Below are 24,387 nucleotides of genomic sequence, written 5' to 3' on the forward strand. Positions count from 1 at the left end.
TTATGTTGGTACTCATGTCTCTCACTTATGCCGACAAGCTCGGCCATTTTGAATGTTCACTTAATTGTTAACAGCTGCTTTGCTTGCACGTGTTTTGGTCGTCTTTGATTTTTACCTATTCAAAAAAATGGATCAAAGAACCTGTATCAAACTTTGTGTGAAAAACAAAATTAAGTGCATGGATGCATTCCGGATGTTGACTGTGGCATACGGAGAAGCTACCTTGGACCGAAGCTATGTTTATCGGTGGTACAAAATGTTCTCAGAAGGCTGAGAAGATGTGAACGACGAAGAGCGTGCCGGACGCCCGAGCACTTCGAATGTGAAAGTTTTGCTGACAGTTTTCTTTGATTGCAGGGGCGTGGTGCATCATGAGATCTTGCCACAGGGAAGAACGGTCAATAAGAAATATTACCTGCAAGTTATGCGCAATTTGCGCGAAGCAATCCGCCAGAAACGCCCGGATTTGTGGAAGAACGAAAATTGGCTTTTGCACCACGATAACGGCCGTGCTCACACATCGTTGCTTGTGCGCGACTTTTTGGCCAAAAACAACACACTAATGATACCGCAGCCACCGTATTCCGCAGATCTGGCCCCCTGTGGCTTTTTCTTGTTTCCAAAACTGAAGAGGCCCATGAAAGGACGACGTTACGCTACGCTTGACGAGATAAAGATGGCATCAAAGGAGCAGCTGAACAAGATAAAAAAATGATTTTTTGAAGTGCTTCGAAGATTGGAAAAACCGTTGGCACAAGTGCATAATATCTCATGGCGATTACTTTGAAGGGGACAAAATAGAACACACCTCGTACAGTCTGCTTCGCACAAAAATGATCTAATACTTTCAAGAAGAAGCAACTAGATTGTCATAAATATTTTCACATTTATTTTCAAACCGTTTACCCCTATTTACGTAGGATAAATCTTTGAAGCTATAAAAACTAAAAATATTTTAATTAGATCCGTTTGAAGTTTTCGTTGAACAGTTTCCACCAAGAATATACATGGTTTTGTTGCCATCTCTTTCACTTCCATATATTTTGCCAGCCTTTTTAGCCATCGATCCCAATAGGTCTTGTGACAATTTATGCGCTGACCTTAGAGAAGATGCCCATTCTTTTAGGCCTATTTCATCCTGAAAAACTACAAGTTAGTATGCATTAAAAGTTTTAAAGTAGGTGCCATTTCTTACTGAGTTTGTCAAAATAATTCTACCATCTCGGCTTCCATCATTTATCCGAATTTGAATGCAATTTTCGTTTTTATGTAGAATAAAATCGGATGAGATATCTTCTACTTGGTCCATAAATATCAATTCTGGTTTGTTATTTCCACTTTCAGAATGAAGTTCTAGCCTAAAATAAGTGTTAGGGGAAAAACAAGAAATTTAAAAATCAATTTTTCAAATGTGCCTTATAAATAAATGATTATAATTAATAGACTTTTTTTATATCAAATATATCCATATACACATAACTTAATCTTGATATAAACGACCATATCGACGCATTTCCGCAAAAGTATCGTACATATATAGGTATGTTAAATTTAAATTCAATGTGACTAGGGCAATAATAAATCAGCAATAGCTTGTAGCCCTGTGAAAATAATAAAATAAATAATAATAAGAATAATAATAATAATAATAATAATAGGTAATAATAATAATAATAGGTAGGTAATAATAATAATAATAAAACCCGACAACACATTAAAACAAATATTTAATAAAACTAAATCAAAAATTGCTCCCACAGACAAAAAAGATATAGTATAGCGAATACCGTGCAATGGAGATGGCAAAAATAATTGCCATAGTATTTATATAGGTACGACCAAATCAAAATTAAAAACTAGACTGTCACAACATAAATCTGATTTTAAATTAAGGCACTATACGAATACACAAAAAACAGCACTCATGTCCCACACTCTCCGAACTTTGAAGAGACAACTATCTTGGCGCAAGAACAACACTACAGGAAGCGCTACATGATGGAAATGTTACATATAATCAACACACCGACAAAGATTAGAATGAATTACAAAAAGGACAGGGAAAACTGCGCACTAATATATAGACATTTGTTAGGGAAATAGGTTTAGTTTTTAACTCCACATCACTTGGCGCAGACGTGTCAAAATGTATGTTAATATTTAAATTTTAAAAAATTGTATTGTAATGTTGATTGTTTTTGATTTTGTTTAGTTGCCCTGAAGACGGTTGCCGAGGAGCAACCGAAATATATTGGTCAAAAAACATAAATTGTGCTTTTTAATATCACCCAGACCTTGAGCCTGCAAAACAGCAAATATTCGATTGGAAAGGTCGCTAACACCCACAAATTAAAAAAATATATAAAAAAAACTTTTTTTTTCGGTACTTTTTCAATCAATTAGCCTTTTAGTAAGTCTCTCTGCCCCAGTGTCACTCATGTCTCTCATTATGCGATAAAACAAGCGTTTCACGAACAATTCGTAATGTCATCATCTAATTTGTTTTTATTTAATTCAAAACATATAAACCTGTTCCTCGATAACTAGTGAGATGTTCAACAGGGGGGCTTAGCTGGGGCCCCTAACGGCCTTTATAAGGTTAGTTAGTTGCGAATAAGCGCAAGCTAATAAGCAACCCCAGACAAACAGCGGGTACACCGGAGTCGGTGTACTGATAAGACGTTTGTCTGGTCGTCTTCATAATTGTAGCCTCACAAACCCGGGTTCCCTCACGACTACCTACCAACTTCCCTCCCCACACAATCTCACTCCGGTGCTGGACTAAGGTGTCATCCGACCCGTGCCGATAGTCAGCCTAGCTGGTGGCCCGGATTAACAAATAGCCCAGTCTCCCACGGAGGGTTCAGGCAAGTGGCGACCGCCTGTCCTAACCACGCCTTACCCCGGAATGGCGGATCTCTGCCAAGGTAAACCTTTCTTTATCGGCAACTCGTGGGATTCTATTATGAGAAAAAATATTATCACCAAACTGCCGCAGGATATCCCTGCCTCAAGTGCCGCAAGGCACTTTGACAATCGACTCCTTAACGGAGGGCGACCCCAGGTGGGACCAGCCCCACCCAGGAGCGCACCTACCGCCATCAGGAGTGCGTCACGGACGCAGAATGTGGGACAACCCCAACATCGACCAACTGTCCCAGTCCGGGAACGTGGGCTACCTGCAGGACCATCCCGAGCGGCTTGCCCACCAGCTTGTCCTGCCAGCGAGAGGACAACCAGGAGTCCTTGACGACCCCAACGGGAAAGGCCTGTCGGGGCCCAAGGTCAAATGGTACCTCAGGTACCTTCAGCAGGGTATGACCCCTGATGAGGCAATAAAGAAGGCGAAGGAGCCTCGACCAGCGGCACAAAACACTGCACCTGCCAGCAAGCGGCCGAATAGTACCCTCACCCCTCCGATGGATACCCCGAAAAGGTCCATGCCAGAGGGCACCAAAGAGGCAGCGGCACTCCCTCCCGTCCCCCAAGGCCTGATAAGCCAAGCACATCGAAGGCGCCGGCGACGAGGAGACCAACGGGAAGGGCGTGCCCCTTGATACTAGGGTAGAAGACGACATTCCCGCGGCGTACAATGTCACAGTCTTCTACCCTAGAAGTGCAGAGAGAAGCACTGAAGAGCTTCTTATGATGCTGGAACGCCAGAATAGAATGGAAATCGATGCCTGGAAGGTGATCTCTCGAAGGAACGACTTAGGCGGTGCACAAGGCTATGACCAAAGCTGCACCAGAAAGTAACCTAGCCCTGAGGAAATGTAATAACACGTACACTTCCGACGACAGGGATAAATTAGCATTACTCTTTGAAACACTTTTGCCTGGGAGCCCACCCTTGGTGGAGGATGCGTCCACCCCAGTAGAAGTAGTGTCCACCCCGAGACACCCCAGACCGAGCGCAGACTGGGCAATTGCCAAGTCGCTAGTCGCTCCGAAGAGACTTAAATGGGCAATCGGGACCTTCCAACCATTTAAGTCACCTGGTCTGAATGGTATCTCACCATCATTCCTGAAGCAGGGACTGGACCTTCCCAAACCCGCTTAAGGAAACTAATGTTGAGTAGCCTAGGACACATCCCAAATGCGTGGCGTAGAGCTAGGGTGGTCTTTATCCCCAAAGTAGGGAAGAAAGACATCACCAACCCCAAGTCCTTCAGACTTACCAGCTTAACTTCGTTTTGTCTTAAAACATTGGAAAAGCTGGTGGACTACCATATTAGGAGCACAGTTCTCAAAGACTGTCTGCTGCAATCCTCGCAGCACGCATACAGGGCAGGTCGTTCAACAGCACTGTACCAACTTTGTCCCACTCTTGAAGGGGCAGTAGACAACAAAGAAGTGACTATCTGCGCCTTTCTAGATATAGAGGGAGCCTTTGACAATGCGTCCCTCGATGCTGTCTTAGCGGCCCTCGCTAGAAGGAATATTGAGGCAACAACAAGAAGGTGGATTGGAGCTTTGCTGAGCTCCAAACAGGCAATGGCGACAATTGACACTAGCACAGTTACTGTCGCAACAAACAGAGGATGTCCGCAAGGTGGAGTTTTATCTCCTCTACTGTGGAGGCTACTAGTAGATGAACTATTAAGGAAATAGAGGAATGCAATGCCAGGGCTATGCCGATGACATAGTAATAGTAGCCAGAGGGAAATTTAAAGAAACGTTTTGCGATATTGTCCAACTCGGACACAAGATAATGCTTGATTGGTACATGGAAGTTGGGCTTAACCTCAACCCCTCAAAAACAGTCATTGTTCCCTTTACAAAGAAGTACAGAAGATGAGACAAATCATGCCGGGAAGTTAAGTACCTCGGCGATACCTTCGACAGGAAACTAAGGTTTGCAACCCACATGCAAAAGACAGTTGACAAGTGCCTCAGGGCTCTCTTCACCTGTCGGAAAATTGCAGGGAAATCTTGGGGGACTTCCCCAATGATTGTGAGGCCAATACTCACATATGGTTCAGTAGCCTGGGGTAAAAGAGCGAAGCTCATTACCGCACAGGAACAGCTACAAAAGCTGCAAAAATTAGCGCGCATATGTATGACAGGAGCAATGAAAACCTGTCCCACTACGGCACTGGAAGTTCTCATGGAACTCATTCCGCTTCACTGCGTAGTGTTAAGAATCACATCTTCTGGTAATGGTAGCGACCGCATCCTCATCTCTAGGGATGCAGCAAAACTACTAGTCGAACTTCCCCTGAGTTCACACCCCAGGGACGAAATGACAATAGAATTCATCTTCGAAAATAACTTCTCTGGTCACTTGAGCAACAAGAAAAATGGACCACCGTGAAGGAAGTACACTCCATGGCAAGTCACACCATAGCGTGCTATACGGACGGATCCCTAACACACCAAGGCACTGGCTTTGGAGTAATAAGAGCACGAATCAAATACAATGAATCTTTATGCCAATACACCAGCATATTCCAAGCTGAGGTATGTGCCATAGGACGGTGTGCAGAGCTCAATACGAAGCGCGGGTACACAAACAAGGACATTGCGATCCTCTCGGACAGTCGAGCGGCAATTACTGCACTCTGTAGTGATAAAATCACCTCGAAGCTGGTTCGAGAAGTAAGAACAACAGGCTGTCACTAAGATGGATCCCAGGACATATAAACATATCCGGGAGTCCCCTTATAGGACTCGAGCCTTATTGGCAGACACACAATCAAAGATTACCTAAGAAAGGAAGAGGTACATATGAGGCAAGCCTGCTGGGAGAACACCACAATCCAAAATCTTGATCGTCAATTATGACATGAAGAGGTTTAAGAAACTTATACCAATAGAAGAATTCACTTACCAGTTTACTAACCGGACATTGCAGACTAATCACCTATGTAATATAGGGATTGTTAACAGCAAGACGTATAAATCCAGGTGGGTCGAGGTAATTTCAGTTAAAAGTTTGCAACGCAGTGAAGGAGACCCCTCAGACACCACAAAGTATGTATATTCTTGATCAGGATCATGATCTGAATTGAAATACGCCTGTATGTCTGTCCGTCTATCCTCCTGTCTGTTTATATGTAAAGTAGTCTCTCAGTTTTAAAGCTATCTTGCTGAAACTTCACCAAAAGTTATGTAGTTATCGAAAGATTGAAAAAAAAATATCAGGCCGCAGTTTTTGAGCATATCGCCTTGGATTCTTCCAGATGGCGTTTTTTAATTATAATCGAATTTTGAATTAAATTTTATCCAAATCTTTATCAGATAGCTGCCAAAGGAGAGATCAATAAATATATATAAAAATAATTGAAAAAATTTATAACGTTGTTGTTTTTCATCCCACGAGCATGATTTTTAGAATATCCTTTTCTTAACTAGCCTTGAATTTTAAAAAAAATTTCATAAACTATATCATATAGCTGCCATAGGAAATGTTCAGGCCGCAGATCTGGCCTTTCCCGCTCTCCCTGAGCTTCTCCCCACACCGCACTCTCCCTCTCCCGGAGCTTTGAGCGTGTCTCTCCACTCCCCGAGCGCAAGAAGTCTCCGCTGCGCCTCCAAGCGCCTAGCTTAGAAAAGCTTAATTTAGTTCCAAAACGACTGAATGCGCCACTATCGAAATCCAAGTCGTTTTACTTTTCCGTAATCGCCGAGTGTTTTTTTCTCGCCCCCACAGCTCACCACCGCCAGCCGACGCTGCCCTCCAAGTCTGCTGCCTTCACTTTTGGACGCCCCGCTCCTTCAGGAAAAAACAAAAAATCTTTATAGAATAATCCCAAATAAAACTATAACATCGTAGTTTTTCATCAGACAAGCATAATTTTTGGAATATAGAGTTTAATGATGACTCTTGAATTTCGAATTCAATTTCGTAAAATGGGACGACCATTTCATATAGCTGTGAACAATCGTCAAAAATGTAGAAACTGCATAGAAAAATCGGCATACTAGTAGCTTCGATGTTGTTTAGCCTTTATGAACTTTGTTCGATATATTCAAAGTCGGCAAGCCGAAGCTTTCTTGTTTTTTTTTTGCTTGGGTAATATGCAAAAAACCTTTTTTTAACCTTTGTACTCAGATGTACTTTCATTAGTCCGTAATTTGCCTTCTCGAACTAATTTTTAAATTTATATATAATATTATATTTCTCAATCATGAATCGATAAACGTAACTTGACCTTTGAATCATATGTAAATTAATTAAAGTTCTTTATAGGATTGATTTAAGGGGTCATATCCAGTTGTAATTTTGAAGAAATCGAAATTTTTTTTTCCTATTTTGAATGTATTGTAGAATAGAATTTTTTTAGCTTTGCTTTGTTTATTGAATCTTCTTCTGACGAGACTAACAATAAGTGTATCAAATCTTATACTATAACCTAACTATCAGTCATATAGACTGGAACAGTAAAAATGGCCCTGACAAATTATGGCTGGGTTGGAAGGTCGCTACTTTGTAGGCGGGTTCTTCTAGAGACCCGAGCCAGAACCCTTGCGAGAGGATTTGGGTGTGCAGAGAGTTTTTTTACTGTGAGAATGCCAAGGTCCCTGTGGATGTTTTCGTTTCGAATATACCATGGTGCCCCAGTGATAGTTCTCAGGATCTTTGCTTGAGCGCGCTGTATGATGTCTATGTTAGTTTTGCTCGCGTTCCCCCAGAGCTGGGAGCCATACGTCCAGATTGGTTTAAGAGTGGAGTTATAGAGCAGTAACTTGTAGTCCAGACACATGGGCGATCCGGCGTTTATAATCCAGTGGAGGTTGCTGGCTTTTAGTTTTAGATGTAGTTTCTTGCATTCGATGTGTCTACGCCATGTTAGGCGTCTATCGAGGTGGACGCCGAGATACGTTACTTCGTTGACTTGGGGGATTTGTGTGCTATTCAAGTAGATTGGAGAGCATGTTTGTCTGTTGAGAGTAAACGTTACGTGCTTACACTTCTGTTCGCTTATTTTAATACGCCAGTCGGATAGCCACTTCTCTACTACCGGGAGGTGATTGGCCAATTAGGATGTTGCACGGACTGGGCATCTGGAGCGGCTGAGGATCGCAGTATCGTCAGCGGAGGTGGATGTTAGTAGTCGGTCGCTCGTGGGAATATCCGCTGTGTAAAGAACGAATAGAGTTGGTCCAAGTGCGCTTCCTTGTGGGACTCCAGCTTCGATTTTGTAGTTTTCGGATATTGTTATGTTGCACCTCACTGTAAAGACTCTGTTGTAGAGATACGACTCGAGTAATAGATGAGTGTACCCGGGAAAGTGTGTTTTGATTTTATGCATAAGACCGTTGAGCCAGACGCGGTCGAATGCTTGGGATACGTCGAGGAATATCGCGCTGCAGTATTCTCTATGTTCGAAGGCTGTGCGAATCTCTGATGTTATTCTGTTTACTTGCTCGATAGTTCCATGTTTTTCTCTGAAGCCAAATTGATGGGCTGGGATAATGTTATGAGTAATATGCGTGTTAGAAGGCATTTTTCGAACAGTTTGGACAGGCATGATAAAAGACTTATTGGTCTGTAAGAGGACGGAATCGTGTGATCTTTTCCGGGCTTCGGTATCAAACGATGGTATTGTCGGTCGAAACGATGGTATTGTAGATTCGCTTTCAGTGTGGATTTCCGGTAGAACAAAAGGACTTGCAGCGGGATTCGGTTGGAAGACGCCCCTGAGATGTGAGGCAAATGTTTCGGCTCTGTCTGTGTCGCTGTGCGCCCAGCCACCTGAAGAATTTCTTATCGGGGAGACGGTTTCAACCGGAGAGCTTAGGTTTGGGTGAGCCCTCCGCAAAAGATGCTTTGCACTAGTTGGAGAGAGTTTCTCGATATATCTTAGTTGTGCGTTTTCGACATCTTACTTCAGAACCCGGTTTAGTTTGCGGGTGGCTTCATTTAGACGTTGCTTTGAGCATGGCGATCTGCTGGTTTGCCACGCCCGTCGCAGGCGCCTCTTTTCCAGAACGAGCTGTTCAATTTGCAGGTTGGTTTTGAACTTCTTTATTTGCACATCATCTTATTGTGGTGTTAAGATACTGGCTCCTGTGACGAGTACCTCTTCCAGGGCTGGGTGTGGGAACTCCCGTACTTCCTGTATTTCATCCAGTCAGTTCTGTGCGACGTCAGCCTGTTGGGGTGGTCCGTTATTTCTGGGCTTTGAAAAAGGGTTATCAATAATAGAGAGTGCTCTGATGAAAGATCCGGTGGGGCATTGTCGCTTATTAGGTTGCGTGGGATGTTTTTTTCACCGCAAAATCAATTATCAATTTATTTGCACATTATGTTATTGTGGTGTTAAGATACTGGCTCCTGTGACGAGTACCTCTTCCAGGGCTGGGTGTGGGAACTCTCGTACTTCCTGTATTTCATCCAGTCAGTTCTGTGCGACGTCAGCCTGTTAGGGTGGTCCGTTATTTCTGGGCTTTGAAAAAGGGTTATCAATAATAGAGAGTGCTCTGATGAAAGATCCGGTGGGGCCTTGGCGCTTATTAGGTTGCGTGGGATGTTTTTTGTAACCGCGAAATCAATTAGATCTGGGATCTTTCTAGGATCGGCTGGCCAATATGTGGGGCTACCAGGAGAAACGTAGTCCAATTTATTTCTCACATATAAGTGCATTATAAAGTTGCCTTCCCTTGGGAGTAACGAGGCGTGATCCCTAGTGCGTATGCTTGGCATTGTAATCTCCAGCAGCTATGAAGCAATCCCCAAGTGAGTTGTAGAAATCCATAAATTGACCATCAGAGATTGTAAAGCGAGGTGGGCAGTAGACAGCGGCGATGCAAAGGTTGTCGTTTCCTGATTGCACTTTTATGGACGTGGCTTGCAAGTTATTGCAAACCTTTGGTGAAAATGGTGTTTGATGCGTTCTCTAATTAAGATGCCGGTGCCGCCGTGGGCTTTACCATCGGGATGATCTGTGCGGTAGAAGGTATACCCCCCGTATATGAAAGTTATAACTGCTTGTGAGGTGGGTTTCAACCAGGATAAGTCAAGTGGTCAAAGAACCCAAATGTCCGAAAGCGCGAAGGCAGCAGTTGCGCAAACTGAAAACACTTCCACGAAATTCAAATTTCCACCGGGCGGAAAGTTGCAAAGTTTCAAAGCAGCAGCGCTGCCGCCGCCAACAGCAGAACAATAGCTTAGCTTAGGGTAGAATTGGTTTAAGTAAATCAGTCGCAAATTAATTTTAAATAAAGAAAGTTCAATAAATAAAACTAATAAAAATCAAAATATGAGGTTTGGTTGCAAGATTTTGGGTAAGAGAAATTAAAAAAAATAATGATTCTAATTTAAAAAATTTCGTTCCAAAATTTTTGTGTTCCCTCAACCTCAAAGGAGTCAGAGCGTATGAGTCGTCGTATGATAAGGAAAATATTTAGATTTGTTTTCCTCTATTTCAGTCACCTGCACGGCGACAGCTATTCAAAGAGAAAAATCCAAACATACCGTTTCCACCGGAACCTATTCCTACTCGATGGGGAACTTGGCTTGAAGCTTGCGAGTACTATGCAGATCATTTTGTAGAAGTGAAATCAATGATCGACGATTTTAATGTTAAAGACGCTGAAAGTATTCGAGAAGCGATGGAAATCCTTGCGATTTCCAGTATCTGTCACGATCTGGCGTTCATCAAAGCCAACTTTATGTTCATCGTAGATAGAATCAAACAATTCGAAACAAATGGTTTGGAAATGCAAAAGTGCGTCAATATATACGAAGAAGTTCGCTCGATCTTGAACTCAATGCATATTAAAGATTTCCTCAAAAAATTCGAATAAATTTTAGGTCGTAATGTGAACTATTGTGTATTGGTCTACATTAAAAATATTTTGAACGGAAATGTACGAAATGACGCCATATGAGATCGCGCTATTCAAATTCGCCGTTGTAACCTCAGTGGATGTGGAACGTTCTTTTTCAATTAACGTCCGTTTTAACCCTTTCGGGACGCGGTTTTATTTCGAAAACCAAGATATGATAGTTAGAGAAAATCCTTTTTCAGATTCTGAAAGATGACTAAAAATAATTATGTACTGCATACTTGGAAATCCTGAATTCGTCCTTTTATCCTGGGACATATAATCCCAATCCGTTTTTTGGGTGGGACGTATTATCCCAGTAGTCCCGAAAGGGTTAACCGAAAAGCGTCCATATTTTACGTTTGAACATCTCAAGCAGCATCTTGTTTTGACTTGCAACAATGACCTCTTATAAATTTTATATTGTAGTGCAAATGTATATATAAAAATAAGACAGGTATAGGACCAAAAAGAAATAAAGAACCGTTTTTCCAACATATTTTGACTATTTTTTGGATGATTCTTTCATATTTTTTTGTATTTTGAATGCATATTCTTGAGCATATTTTGCTATTTTTCGCGCATATTTGCATGCATGTTTTGGCCTTTTTTCGTGCATAACTATCCGAGCTCTAATAATAACGTTGTCGGATTTAAATGAAATTCTCTTATTTCTATATATATTTTTCGATCCTTCCTATGGCAGCTATATGATAGACTTATTCGATTTTGATAAAATTTAATCCGAAAATCAATAGTAGTTAAAAAACGCCATCTAGAAGAAATCAAGTCGATCTCATCAAAAACAACGGCGTTAACATTTTTTATTTCACTCTCTCGTATGGGAGCGTGGGAGCGGACTGTTACGATCTATATACCGCGTGCAATAACTACACAACTTTTGGTAAAGTTTCAGCAAGATAGCTTTAAAACTGAGAGACTAGTTTACATAGAAACAGACAGGAGGACATATGGACAGACAGACAAACGACAGACGAACAGACAGACACACGGACAGACGGACAGACGTATTCTGATCGTGATGCTGATCAAGAATATATATACTTTATGGGGTCTGAGGTGTCTCTTTCACTGCATTGCAAGCTTTTGACTGAAATTTTACGCTTTTGCTCTGCAAGGAAATACTTATGTTCTCTTATTTACTATTTAAAATGTACCATATCTGTAAGCCTTCCTAATAAACAATATTTTTTGATTATACTTAGCCATTTTTTTGGCACAAACTCTAAAAACGGAGTTATAGATCCCCAAACTTTGCAAATTTTGTTTTTTTTAAGAAAGCTAAGTGTGCATAAAAAATTTTGTCTCTGTGCGACCACACCCTCTCTTACCTCCCATATAAACCAATTCGTAGTATTATTGGTACAAATGGAGTATTAACATTGTTGGGTCAGTGAGCGTTTTCACTAACCATAACCTTTGGTGATTCCCAAATAAAATAGACCGCACATACTTTCGTTAAATTTACACTTATTATTTGACTAGCACCAAGGCCTTAAGTCTACAAAGTTTAGGTTTATGTAGGGTTGGTTAGACAGACAGACCGATTTGTCTGTGCCTTTTTTACTACCAAAGTATGTTGGGCAGGCAGACCGATTTGTCAGTGCCTTTCTTATTAGCAAAGAATGTTGGGCAGGCAGACCGATTTGTCTGTGCCTTTAAACAAGCGAAAGTATATAGATCGAAAAAATAGGCAGGCGATCAAAACCTGTGCCTTTTGCGAGCGAGTACAAAATCGAACTACTAAGAAGCTGTTTGCCGTGAACAAAAAAAAAACAGGCAGCGATAAGCAAAAAAGTCAAAAACTGGTGACAATTTCAATCTTCAAAGTACGCCCCTTCAGAAGCCGCACATTTTGCCCGTCTTTCGGGCAATTTATGAATTCCTTGCCAGAAGAATTCCTTTTCCTTGGACCCAAACCAGTCTTCTAGCCAATCCTTAAGACGTTCACAGGAATCGAAGCGCTAATCCGTGTCCCAAAACTGGCGAACAAATGGTAATCTGAAGGAGCCAAGTCAGGTGAATAAGCTGCATGGGGAAAGGACTCCCAGCCAAACGTGGCTACCAATTCCTTGGTGCCTCTTGCCCGGTGTGATAGCGCGTTGTCGTTCAGAATTGCTTTGTGCTGCTTTTTGCGTATTCTGGGCGTTTTTGAGGCAGATATTCTTTCAATTCTTCCAATTGTTGCTGGTAGCGTTCGCCATCTACGGTTTCACCCGGTTTTAGGAGCTCATACCAAACGATTCCGGCCTGATCCCAGAAAACACACAGCATGGCTTTACGGGCGAAACGGTTTGGCCGAGATTTGGATTGGGCCGGCTGGCCTGGGCTAACATAGGATTTTTTTCGTTTGGAGTTTTGAAAATAGATCCACTTTTCATCCCCAGTGGCAATGCAATGCAAAAACGACTTTCTTTTGTACCGTTCCAAGAGAATTTCGCAAGTGTTTTTTCTGTTCTTTTGTTTGCGTTCATTGAGCTCATGCGGAACCCATCTGCCGACCTTTAAAATTTTTCCCATGGCTTTGAGGCGTCTTCCAACGGTGCTCTGGTCAACATTCAATTGTTATGCTAGTTGTTCTTGGGTTTGGCCATCGTCCTGATCAAGCAACGCCTGCAATTCAGTGTCCTGAAACTTTTTTGGTGGTCTTCCACGCTCTTCATTCTCAACAGTTTTCTCAGCAGTTTTCTTAAAAGAAAGCAGAAAAGCAACGATATCCGCGAATCGTGGCTTGTGGGTATAAAACTCGACATTTTCAATATTAGAAAAAAAATTGCTATTGGAAAAAAACTCGCAAATAACGTTTTAGCAGTGTTGCCAGATGTCAAAAGATGCTTAAAAAAATTGTACTAAAAATTTATCGATCACTTTTGTTACCGATAATTCACAATGAAGTAAAACGCTTTCATATGCATAAATCTGGTAATACTACGAAAAGACTTAGTAAAATATATACAAGTTAACTGCAGTCAACCCAACTAATGTCGTTGACCGCAGCTATGCCAACAACATCTCTCCGGCTGAATTGCTGATCAAGCAATGGGCCGGATGCTCATGCACAGACGGCAAACTCAACATTTTGCGTGGCCGCTGTGAGTCTTTGTTAGCTTTAAGATCTATTTATATTCAGTTCAGATTTGATTTTATATGAATAAAGAGCTACTGCTCGTACAATTCTACTCCGACTACTGTCGTTAAATTCTTATTATTGGAAAACTGCCCGAGTCTCTAGGCCATCAGTTAAAGAAGGGCAGTCACCCTTCCACCGTAATCTTCATAGCTCATTTTGGAAGATTCTTCGGCCAACCGGCCTACCAACATAGGCGGCGGACCTTGTCCCCCGCACCCCGTGGATTATCTATTATAATTCATATTGGAAAAGACTTGGCCAGCCGGCCAATAACCACAGCGGCGGACCTTGTCACCCGCTCCCTTTTGATTATCTGCAACTGCGAGGAATCACCCGAGGAAACATTAATTGCCGACGGCAGTACACAGTAGGGATACTCATTTTAATTAATTTACATATATGTCATAAACCATAATCATCTTCTTTCTAGTACTACAGAGCATCCTTCGTTCAGCTCCTCTTCAGAATCAGATCCATACTCCGATTTTTTTTCAAATGGCATGCTGTCGCCGGTAGACAGCAACTCCAGAAGGCTTAATACGTCTTTGGGAAAAAGTTTTTTTCTTTAAGCAGACACTAGATAGTAATAGGTCCGAGCCCTGTGGAAAAGATCAGTCATGGTATTGATTCGACTATCTTTTCTTGCATGTGAAAGTCTGTCTTTTTTTGTAGATTTTGTTCCGGGCTTCCAAAGAATTTTCGCCCAAGCATCTTAGTGGAACAAACGTAGAAATATTTATTTGCTAGCCGTGGATTAGTACTTTTTGAGTTGTTGGTGATATTGGGTATCACGGGTATTTATGCAGATAGAAGTAAAACGTTTTCTCACAAAAAGTCCGAAGTTTTACACAGTTTATATAATAGTTACAGAAAATTGCTATATAATATCATCCAGTTATGGATGATAGTTGAGTACTTTTGCAAAAGCTCTTTCTGATGTATTACCGTCATAGCTGTTTCCGCTTCCGCTCTGCTTCGGTACGCTTATTCGAAGACCTGTGTCATTCCATATTTTTTCCTGAATATATTATTTTTCAAAATAAGTGTGTGCCACTGTCAATAAGAACAGAAGTGTTTTTATATCGCTTCGCCGTTTAATTAAAAATACATTGTAAATAGCCGAATTTCATTTCCCGAAAAGACGCTGAGGTTACGCATGGGTACATGTACTCATGTTGCCTATGAATTTACTTCAAGTAGTGTTCAAATTACTAAAATAAACAATAATACAGCTGATCATAAACAAAGCCAACGTTTAAGAGCACCAGCTCTAAAACGAAGAGCGATAATGAGCAAGGCTCGGCAACAACAACAAGACGAACGTCGGCTCTCGTCAATCAGAAACAACGCTTACTTCTCCATAACAGCGGAAGAGTTAGAACCGACAACAACTGCAACATTGCAAGTGAGTACGGAGACAGCACGCTCGCTCTCTCCCGCCTTATTATGTCCAAGCGGCGCATCACAAACAGGGCACTCCACGCCCAATGCCTGTCCCCCGACCCCTACAACGTTACAAACGATCTGCTGATAACAACAACGATCAGCACAATGCCAACGTTTAAGACGGTGACATCGACACTAACGACGACAACAACCACATCAACAGCAGTTTCTGTTGCGTCAGCCCTTACTGTCAAGTTAGCCGATACCCTACCCAAAAATACTGAAAATGTTATCGAATCTTAATTCAAACAGGAATCGATCGGTAAGTGCAAATTAAAAGAAAATTAACCCCACAAGCAGCTAAAAAAACAAATGCATCAAAAGTCAGGAAGAAAGTTGAAGCCACTGTACCAAACAATGCGCTAACAAGAAATCGATTTTCTATTTTGAGTGACCAAAAAGAAGATAATACCGCTCAAAAACCTAAGGCCAATCAACTAAGGCCTCCACCAAATTTTTTACGTCAGGCAAATTGTTCTGAGTTGGTCAAAAAAATAACTGATCAAATCACATAGCTGGAATTAAAGAAAAGGTCTTTAATGTCAAACTGTCAAACAAGCTAGGAATTTATTAAAAAAAAGCAAAGTTTCGCAGTCGATGATCAAGGTAGAGTTGGAGTCGGAAACTATGAAATAAAGAACAATGAAGTCCACCCAACATATAAGCTTTAATATCTGCTGCACCGTAGGATCACCGTTGAGTAAACCCACAAGCGAAATGGGCCCGTGTAATGTTTGAATTGTCAGGAATACGGACATACGAAAACTTACTGCACTTTACGTGCAGTCTGCGTTGCCTGCCTACTGAGTGCAAATTTGTGACAAAATTTAACTTGCTGATTCAAATTACGTGTTCATTTCTGTGTTTGTCAGGTACAATTGGTAGCTGTCTGCGCACATTTAACACGAAATATATTAAATTTTGGCAAGATAATTTACAGTTTGGTATTTGTAACTGTTTTTGCATTCTTCTTTGTGCTTGTACAGTTGGACCTTTGGAGGTTGTCATCTGTACTTTACTGTATCAAGTATTGGTTTTGCTTATTCAGAGTGGGCTACCGAGTGCAAATTTGTGACAAAAATTTATCTTGCTGATTCAAATTACGTGTTCATTTCGGGATTTGGCAGGCACAATTGGTAGCTGTCTGCGCACATTAAACACGAAATATATTTAATTTTGGCAATATTAATTTACAGTTGGGTCTTTTTTTTGTAAACTTCATAATTATGCCTGGTAAACGCAAGGCAAACAAGTCTTTTGATGAATCCGATTTGGATCAATTTGATTGTATACATAAACTCCACAAAAATGTTATGAGGGATAACATTGGAGTCTGTAACGACCCTGTTCCGGGAGGCGGTATAGCTCGCCGATGGCTAGGGTTCGAGACAGAATTTCCTATCTAGTTGGCCCCTCTTCAAGATCGGTTTACCTTCTCCTTTCCCAGAATAACTCGAGGGGGTAATGCGGTGTCGAGGGCGTCTTCGTATATTTTTCTCTTAGGATTAACTAATATTACAGGGATATTGATAATAGTCGGGTATTAAGGTGTTTTCGTCGTATATTTTGCTTATCTAAGGGGGTATTGATATCGTCTGGTTTGGGTTTTCTCGGCGCTCTGGAGGGCCGGGATGTGTTGATCCGGTGTTGTGTTTGGCACCCGTGGTGGGCCGATGAATATGTCGACGTCCGGCGCTGCTGGAGGGGCGGGGCTACGTTGATGTCCGGCGCTGCTGAAGGGCCGGGCTACGTTGACGTCCGGCGCTGCTGGAGGGCCGGGGCTACGTTGATGTCCGGCGCTGCTGAAGGGCCGGGTTGACGTCGATGTCCGGCGCTGCGGAAGGGCCGGGACTGCGTCGATGTCCGTTGCGGCTGAAAAGCCGGGTATTCCGTGCGGGTGAAGAGCCGGCTTAATTTCTACGGCTGAAGAGCCGGGTGCTTCGTGTGGCTGGAAAGCCGGGTGGTTTCTACGGCTATAGACCCGGGTGCTCCGTCGCCTGAAGGTCCGGTTTGGTTCCTACGGCTGGGAGGCTGGATCGGTCGCTGGGGCTGAAGAGCCGGCTAGGAGTGCTGTCGATCGGCTCGGGATTACGCTGTCGCGTCGTGTTCTGTTCGTCCGTCAGGGGAACGCTCTACTTAGGTGGGGTCATGCAGCAGGAGTCAAATGCTACTCCGCTTCGCTCCCGGGTCGGAAGCCGGGGCGTGACTTTTAGGAGGAACTCTCTGAGCTGGGCTGACTGATAAATCACACCGGACTCAGAGATCTTGAACAGGCCAAAGGTTGATTATTACTAACCAGACCGGGCGTAGGTGATCCTCCCTAGGTCGCGAGTCGAATAAAGATCCGTACTCTGCAGAAAACCACCACCAGAAATAGACAACAGAACACTTACCCCTTTAGATGCTGCTCGATCAGACGCCTGAGCACAAGTGACTGGAATGAGGACGTGGCACTGCTTATATAGACCCCAGATGGTACTTAGTGTGCCCAGATAGCTGGTGGGATTATCCCACGATTACCGATAGTCGTCGATCGTTATCAATTGACCAGGGCTGCGTAAACAGTTATCGATATTGATCGTTTATCAGGGTTGCGAAAACAGTTATCGATATCTTGTCCAGGGCTGCGTAAACAGTTATCGATTCCCCGCGCATTTTGAAATAAAAGCTTTTATTGTGTTTGGTTTGGTTTATTTATTTATTTCTTTATTTATTATTTTATTGTGGCGGCGGGCCGTCACACTCCCCCTCTTTGAGAACCGGGGTCTGGGTTGTGTTGACCCTGATGTGACCCGCTCGCCCTATGCGGATCCGGGTGAAGAGCTCGCCGGAGACAACCTTGTGGGTCCCTCGGGTTCCGGGTCGCCAGGCCGCCTTGAGGTATGCCACCATATCGGCGACCTTTGCCTCGTGCTCCGGGGGTTTTCTTTTTGGTTCGTCGTCCCAATCGCTCTCCGTGTCGTCATCCTTTTGTTGTTGTTTCTCGTTATCCAGTTGTATCGCCGAAAGTCGTCTTGGTGTTCTCCATGGGATCTGGGGTTTTTGTTTGTCAATAAGTTCGTATCTCTTTGTTCCGGAGGAGGTCGCTGGGGTCGGTCGTGGAGTTGCGATGGGTCGTGCCTGGTTTGGGTTTTCGTTTCCTTGTTGTTTGGTGTTGATGGTGGGTTGCTTCCGTAGTCCTTGTTCCTTGTTCCGCTGTCCAATTCCTTGGTTGTTATGGTTGTTGATGCGTGGGTCCTGGTTCTGTGCTGTTGTCGTCGTCGTTTGTCGTGGAGGTGCCTGCCTGGCCACTGGTGCTGCTCGGGTTCGGGTCCTGATCTCGGGCCCTATTGCTTCAATGGCCGAGAGCAGTACCACCCGTCTGCGGTTGGACTCCAGCTTTTCCAACGAAGCACGGTATTTTGCCGCTGAATTTTTAAATTTATTCTCCATCTGTAAGTTTTTGGAGATTCGTTTATTTCTGATCTCTTGTTTCTTTTCATGACTAACTACTTTTGTGACTACGTTGCTAACTACGACGTTCCCTTTATATGGTTTAAGTTCGCTAACGTACGCCCTATGTCCTTTTCCGGTAGTATTATGTTTTAGGTTTGCCATTACTGCGGATATGAAACCTATAACCTTAAATGGTCCTTCGTATTTTGGCGCTAGTTTGGCCGCAAACCCTGCGGCTGCTTTGGATAATGGGTGTTGTCGTTCCCATACGAGGGAGCTTGGGTTTTTCGTAAGTTGTAGGCTCTGACCTGGTCACATGCAGCCCTTCCCATGTTTTCTCGCGCTAGCTCCCCTGTCTCTTTCATTCTTTTCCATCGGTCCTCTCTTGTTTCTTCTACTATGCCTGATCCTGATGTGGTTTCGTTAAACAGACTGCCTGGTAGTCATATTTCTCTTCCATATAGAAGGTACGCTGGGCTATACCCCGTTGAGTCCGATCGGCTGTTGTTTATGGCTAGCATTATTTCTGGTAGCCAATCGTCCCATCGTTTGTGTTCCGTACCGTATCTCCACATTGAATGGTAGCATTGCATTGTTGTAAGAAGTCGACTCCCAGGAGCAGGTTTCCAATAACTTCGTCGAGGATTAATAATATGACTGTTTTGGATTGGGTTCCTAGTTGGATCGGTACTTCTAGCGCTTCTGTTACGGTTCTGTTTGTTCCGTCTGCTAGTCTTGTAGCCTCAGTTACTCGTTTTCGTGTTCCGAGTGTTGCTATTTCGTTTGCGAGTTCTCTGCCTATAAAACTTCTCGTGGCTCCGGTGTCTATCGTACCTTCTACTCTCCTGGTGCCTATTCTAACATGTGCAAGTACTCGCCTATTCCTAAATTCTATCTTTGTTGCGGGTTGCCTGTCGGTCGTCTGGGCCCTGGGTACCCGCTCTGCTCCCATCGGCCTCTCTCGTTTCCCGAGTTTTCCTGTCTGCGGCAGCAGTGTGTTGTCCGATTTCCGTCCTGTCCACAAACCCAGCAGAACAGCCTTGGTGGGTTGTTACATCCCCGTGCTGAGTGACCCACCATTTTGAATCTTGGGCATCTATTCCTCATGTCGAAAGTTTCTATTATTCCTCCGTTTAGTGACTGGGTTGGTTGTTGCGGTCTCCAGTAGTCTCTTGTCTGGTATTGTGTCCTTTGTGGTGCTATGTATTCTTGTCTTTCTTCTGGTTCTTCAGCTTGGAGTGCCTCGAATTCTTCTGCCAGTCGGAGGTATTCCATTAATGATTTGCATTCTCCACGTTTGGCGTACCGCTTGAATTCTACGCGACTGTTCCTGTAGATCCATTCTAGTTTGCTGACCTCTGTGAGTTTTGTGAACCTCATAATTTTCCGTAGTTCTCGTGCGAACTCCTTTGCTGGCTCGTTTTTTCCCTGATGCCTGCGTGTTATTTGTTCCATTTTTTCTCCTCGTGGTCTGCTGGCTTGAAGTATTCCAGAAATTCGTTTTTGAAACGTTTCCATGATGTCATCTCTTTCGGGTGGGTGTGCCACCAGTCCAAGGCTCCATCTTTTAGCAAGATTACCAATGCTCCTACTGCTTGGTCCTTTTATAGTCCGTATGCTTCCGTTAATTCCTCTATCCTGTAGATGAATTCGTCCGGGTCCCCAGTGCCATCGAATTCCTCTCTCCAGCTACGTATGACTCCCATTGTGGTTATTTTATCCATTGTGTTCCTGTTTTGTTCTTCCTATCACTACGATATCGTCCAGGTATGGGAATGCGAATGGTTCCATTTCCGGTCCGATAACTGAATCTAATGCTCTTTGAAACGTGGCTGGTGCTGTGTGTAGTCCGAATGTCGTCGATCGATATCGGTTGACCAGGGCTGCGTAAACAGTTATCGATATTGATCGTTTATCAGGGTTGCGAAAACAGTTATCGATATCTTGTCCAGGGCTGCGTAAACAGTTATCGATTGCCCGCGCATTTTGAAATAAAAGCTTTTATTGTGTTTGGTTTGGTTTATTTATTTATTTCTTTATTTAATATTTTATTGTGGCGGCGGGCCGTCACAAGTCATATGAAGTTATTTGTACTCTAGGCCTCGCTTGTAAAGTAGTTTACTCTTACTCTTACTCTTATACTGATAAGCATTGAGAGTTGTAACCTCGTAAGAATTTGGCACTGCTCGTGTGAGTCAGTCGATCATAATTTCTCGTCGTTAATGGCTGCGTCCTCGCAATAAATTGCATTATACCGATCTTGTCTTTTCGTCTTCTTTCGTTAAATATAGTTTTCGATTCCGTGAAAAACCTCACGAATTTCACATTGGCGCCCGAGCAGGGACTACGGTTTAGCAATTTCGCGGAAAAGCCCCACAGAAAATAGAACTCATAGTGCATTTTTGTTGTCTCGGCACTCGTTCATTTTTCTCAGTATGTGTTAATAACCTAGTTGGCGGATTCGGTGCAGCGTTGGACTCGGCTCAAAAAGGAAAGTTTGTGAAACATGCCAAACAACCAGGTATTCAGTGCCAAACATTTATTGTCGAACATTTTTGTTGCATGTATACGTTGTCGAATCCAGCAACTTGTATTAATTTTGGCACTCAGAAAATTATAAAAGCTTAAAAAATTTTTTCGTTTCCGGTCAAAAAAATTTTTAGTTTATATGGTTGAAAGGCCGTGTGCTGTAAGGGAATTTAAAAAAGTCTGTGATTTTGGGGGGGTCCCGGACCCCCAAACACCCCCCGCGTCCGCCCCTGGCGGGAACCCTATTTTACGTTGTCGAATAAAATTTTATCGTTTGAATTTTGGCGTTGGCTGCAGAGGTTATACCTGCGAACACACATATACAATTATTTTGCATATTTAACTCTATGTGATCCACAATAATTCGCGGGCATCTTTAACCCTATTTTACGTTGTCGAATAAAATTTTATCGTTTGAACTTTGGCGTTGGCTGCAGAGGTTATACCTGCGAACATACAAACACAACTATTTTGCATTCCTTAACCCTTAGGTGACCAAAATAAATAGTTTTATTCTGCTAAAACGTTGTCCATCGGCAAAAATATTACAGTTTAGCCTTCGTGTGAGGCATATAAAAAATAAATAAATTTTAAAAAAAATAATAATAATAAATTCTAATTATTTCAAAATGAGTGACAAAGATAAGGAATTAATTGTTAAGGAAGGAACCTCTAAAACTAGCCAAAAAATTCTCGCAGCAATGCAAAAACACAATAGGGTTATGTCTGATATTAGGCGTGTGAGAACGGCATTTGAGGGCAGAACTATTTCCTTTGATAAAGTTCGAATTGAATACCGAATGGAACTTCTCGAAACTTATTGTGAAAAACGATTGGATATCCAATCAGACATCAATTTAATAAATCAAGGTAATGATTTAAGAGCGTCGGTTGAGGATATGTGTGTTATCACAAAATCATTATACCGGTCTGCATTGCAAGTTAACGAATCTCAGAAAGTCAATCAGGCGGATAACAATCACCATCATCCGATATCAAATTTGCCAAAAGTAAATCTGCCTAAATATAGTGAAAAACATGCGGAATTAAAAAACTTCATAAGTCTTTTTGAAAGTTTGGTGCATAATGATACATCTCTAACAAATGTAGAAAAGTTTAATCATTTACTTTCTTGTCTAACTGATGGTGCCCTAGGAACTTTGAAGGCTTTTTTCGGAGAATATTTACGAAAAGGCATTGGGTAGATCGTCTTCCAGTTTGAGGTCTCTAACCAATGAAATGTCATCACTGTATGCGTCATTACAGTCTTTGGGAAGCGAGAAGGATATAAATAACGCCATGTTGATTCACATAGCAATGTCCAAAGAAGATCGCTTTGAAGAACAGTTAGATTACGATACTCTGCCAACATGGTCCGACTGCGTGGTTCAGTTGAATCGTCGGTATCAGCATTTAGTTGCTGAGGAATCCACAAGGAACAAGTAAAAGACCAACCAGGGATCAAATACGGGATATTCAAGATCTTCTGTTTCATGCACAAAGACAGAACGACGAACTGAGATAAAATGTCAATATTGCTCAGCGTCGGACCACAGTTAAGGCAGTTGTCAAGCCTTTGTTGCTCTCCCGGTAATTCAGCGTTTTAATTTCGTTAAGCACCACCGTTTGTGCATTAATTGTCTACGTCAAGGACATCCAGTGAAGAAATGAAAGGATTCAAAGTGTCGAGTTTGCTCAACACCACATTACACGCTCCCTCACCGCTACGATGTAGAGCATCAGACAACTGTTCCTGGACCAGTGCCAAAAGTGCGCTCTCAGACTAACGCAGTAGCTGTCGGTCAGCAAAATTATGCTTATTCAAGTCATGTCGCAAGTAATGATCAAGTCATTCTTGCTACTGCGATAGTAAAGGTACGTGATAGGTTCGGGCAGCTTCAGTTAGCAAGAGCTCTTTTAGATTCTGGTTCTCAAGTTAACTTTATGGCTGAGGATCTAGCACAACGTTTGCGTTTAAAGCGAGAAGAGTCATACTTAAACGTTACCGCTGTATGAAATAGTGAATCGGTAGTACGACACAGGGTCCACACATCGATACATTCTAGGATCAATGCTCATAGTTTTGGGTTTTAAAAACGATTTCGACATATCAACCAGACAATGAGGTGAACTGTGCGCAATGGAGTATACCAGCAAACATTGAGTTGGCAGACCCTCGGTTTTATAAGCCTGTAAAGGCGAACCTGCTAATTGGCGCAGAAATATTTTTCGAACTTTTAAGCGTAGGCCAAATAAAGTAAGGTTCCCACCACCCACCAAATTCAGAAAACTTTATTAGGGTGGATAGTTTCTGGGAAGTATACTTAGCAAGCGTTGAATAGTGCTCAGGTGTGTAGCGTCACTGTTTTTTTTTTTTTTTTTATTAACCCCTTTATGTATTACGATCTATTCAATAAAATAATAAGTAATTTTTTTTTTTGGAAGACAAGCTTGTGGGTTTAGCTTATTACCAACACCATTGTATTGGTAAAAAATTATTGATTCGCTAGTGCTGTGGGAGTTCTTCCTTTTAGTCTTCTTGGTTGTGCTTCTCTTCTCGGAATATCTCTTAGGCTTTGATTCTGGTGCGCAAGTAATTTTTGGATGTGGATTATGCAATTTTGTTTAATTATCTCTGGGATCGTCTGTGTGCTTAGCTCTCTGGGGATGTCGCCATTTGTTGTGTATCTGTCTGAGTTAGTTATTATTCTTAATATTTTCGACTGGGCTCTTTGTATTATGATGAGGTTGGATTTGCTGGCTGTTAGATTAATTAATTAGAAGCGTTTTTCTAATTATTAAAAACCGAAACTTGGGTGGCTAATTAATAAATTTATTGGCAAAACGACAACGAAACGAAAAATAATGCGTGCGCTCGATCGAACTCAATTTCAACGAATGCTCTATTCTCCACAATCATACTTAAGCCTAGCTTACCGAAGGTTGGCGAAGACGGAGCGAACTCGCAGAGAGCGAACAAAAGCTTTATTGCGCTCCCGCCTTCGCCCTAAACTAACTTACAGTAAACTTCAAATTCAACGATACTTATTCTA

The 24,387-nt window shown here is 42.4% G+C and overlaps 1 protein-coding gene across 2 annotated transcripts in view; it reads right to left on the minus strand.

The window, feature by feature from the left end:
- Positions 1 to 866: 866 nt before the first annotated feature.
- The window catches only part of LOC108101714 (G protein-coupled receptor kinase 1), a 253,093-nt gene continuing 229,572 nt past the window's right edge, over positions 867 to 24,387 (minus strand). For both annotated transcript variants that reach the window (XM_043208597.1, XM_043208595.1), the window contains 2 exons: positions 1,196 to 1,358; positions 867 to 1,138 (listed from right to left, as the gene is read on the minus strand). In XM_043208597.1, coding sequence (XP_043064532.1) covers positions 956 to 1,138; positions 1,196 to 1,358 — 346 coding nt within the window. In that variant the 3' untranslated portion in view covers positions 867 to 955. The remainder of the gene's footprint in view (positions 1,139 to 1,195; positions 1,359 to 24,387) is intronic.

Source organism: Drosophila ficusphila, unplaced genomic scaffold (assembly GCF_018152265.1).
Source record: "Drosophila ficusphila isolate 14025-0441.05 unplaced genomic scaffold, ASM1815226v1 contig_580, whole genome shotgun sequence".
NCBI classification, from domain to species: Eukaryota; Metazoa; Arthropoda; class Insecta; order Diptera; family Drosophilidae; genus Drosophila; species Drosophila ficusphila.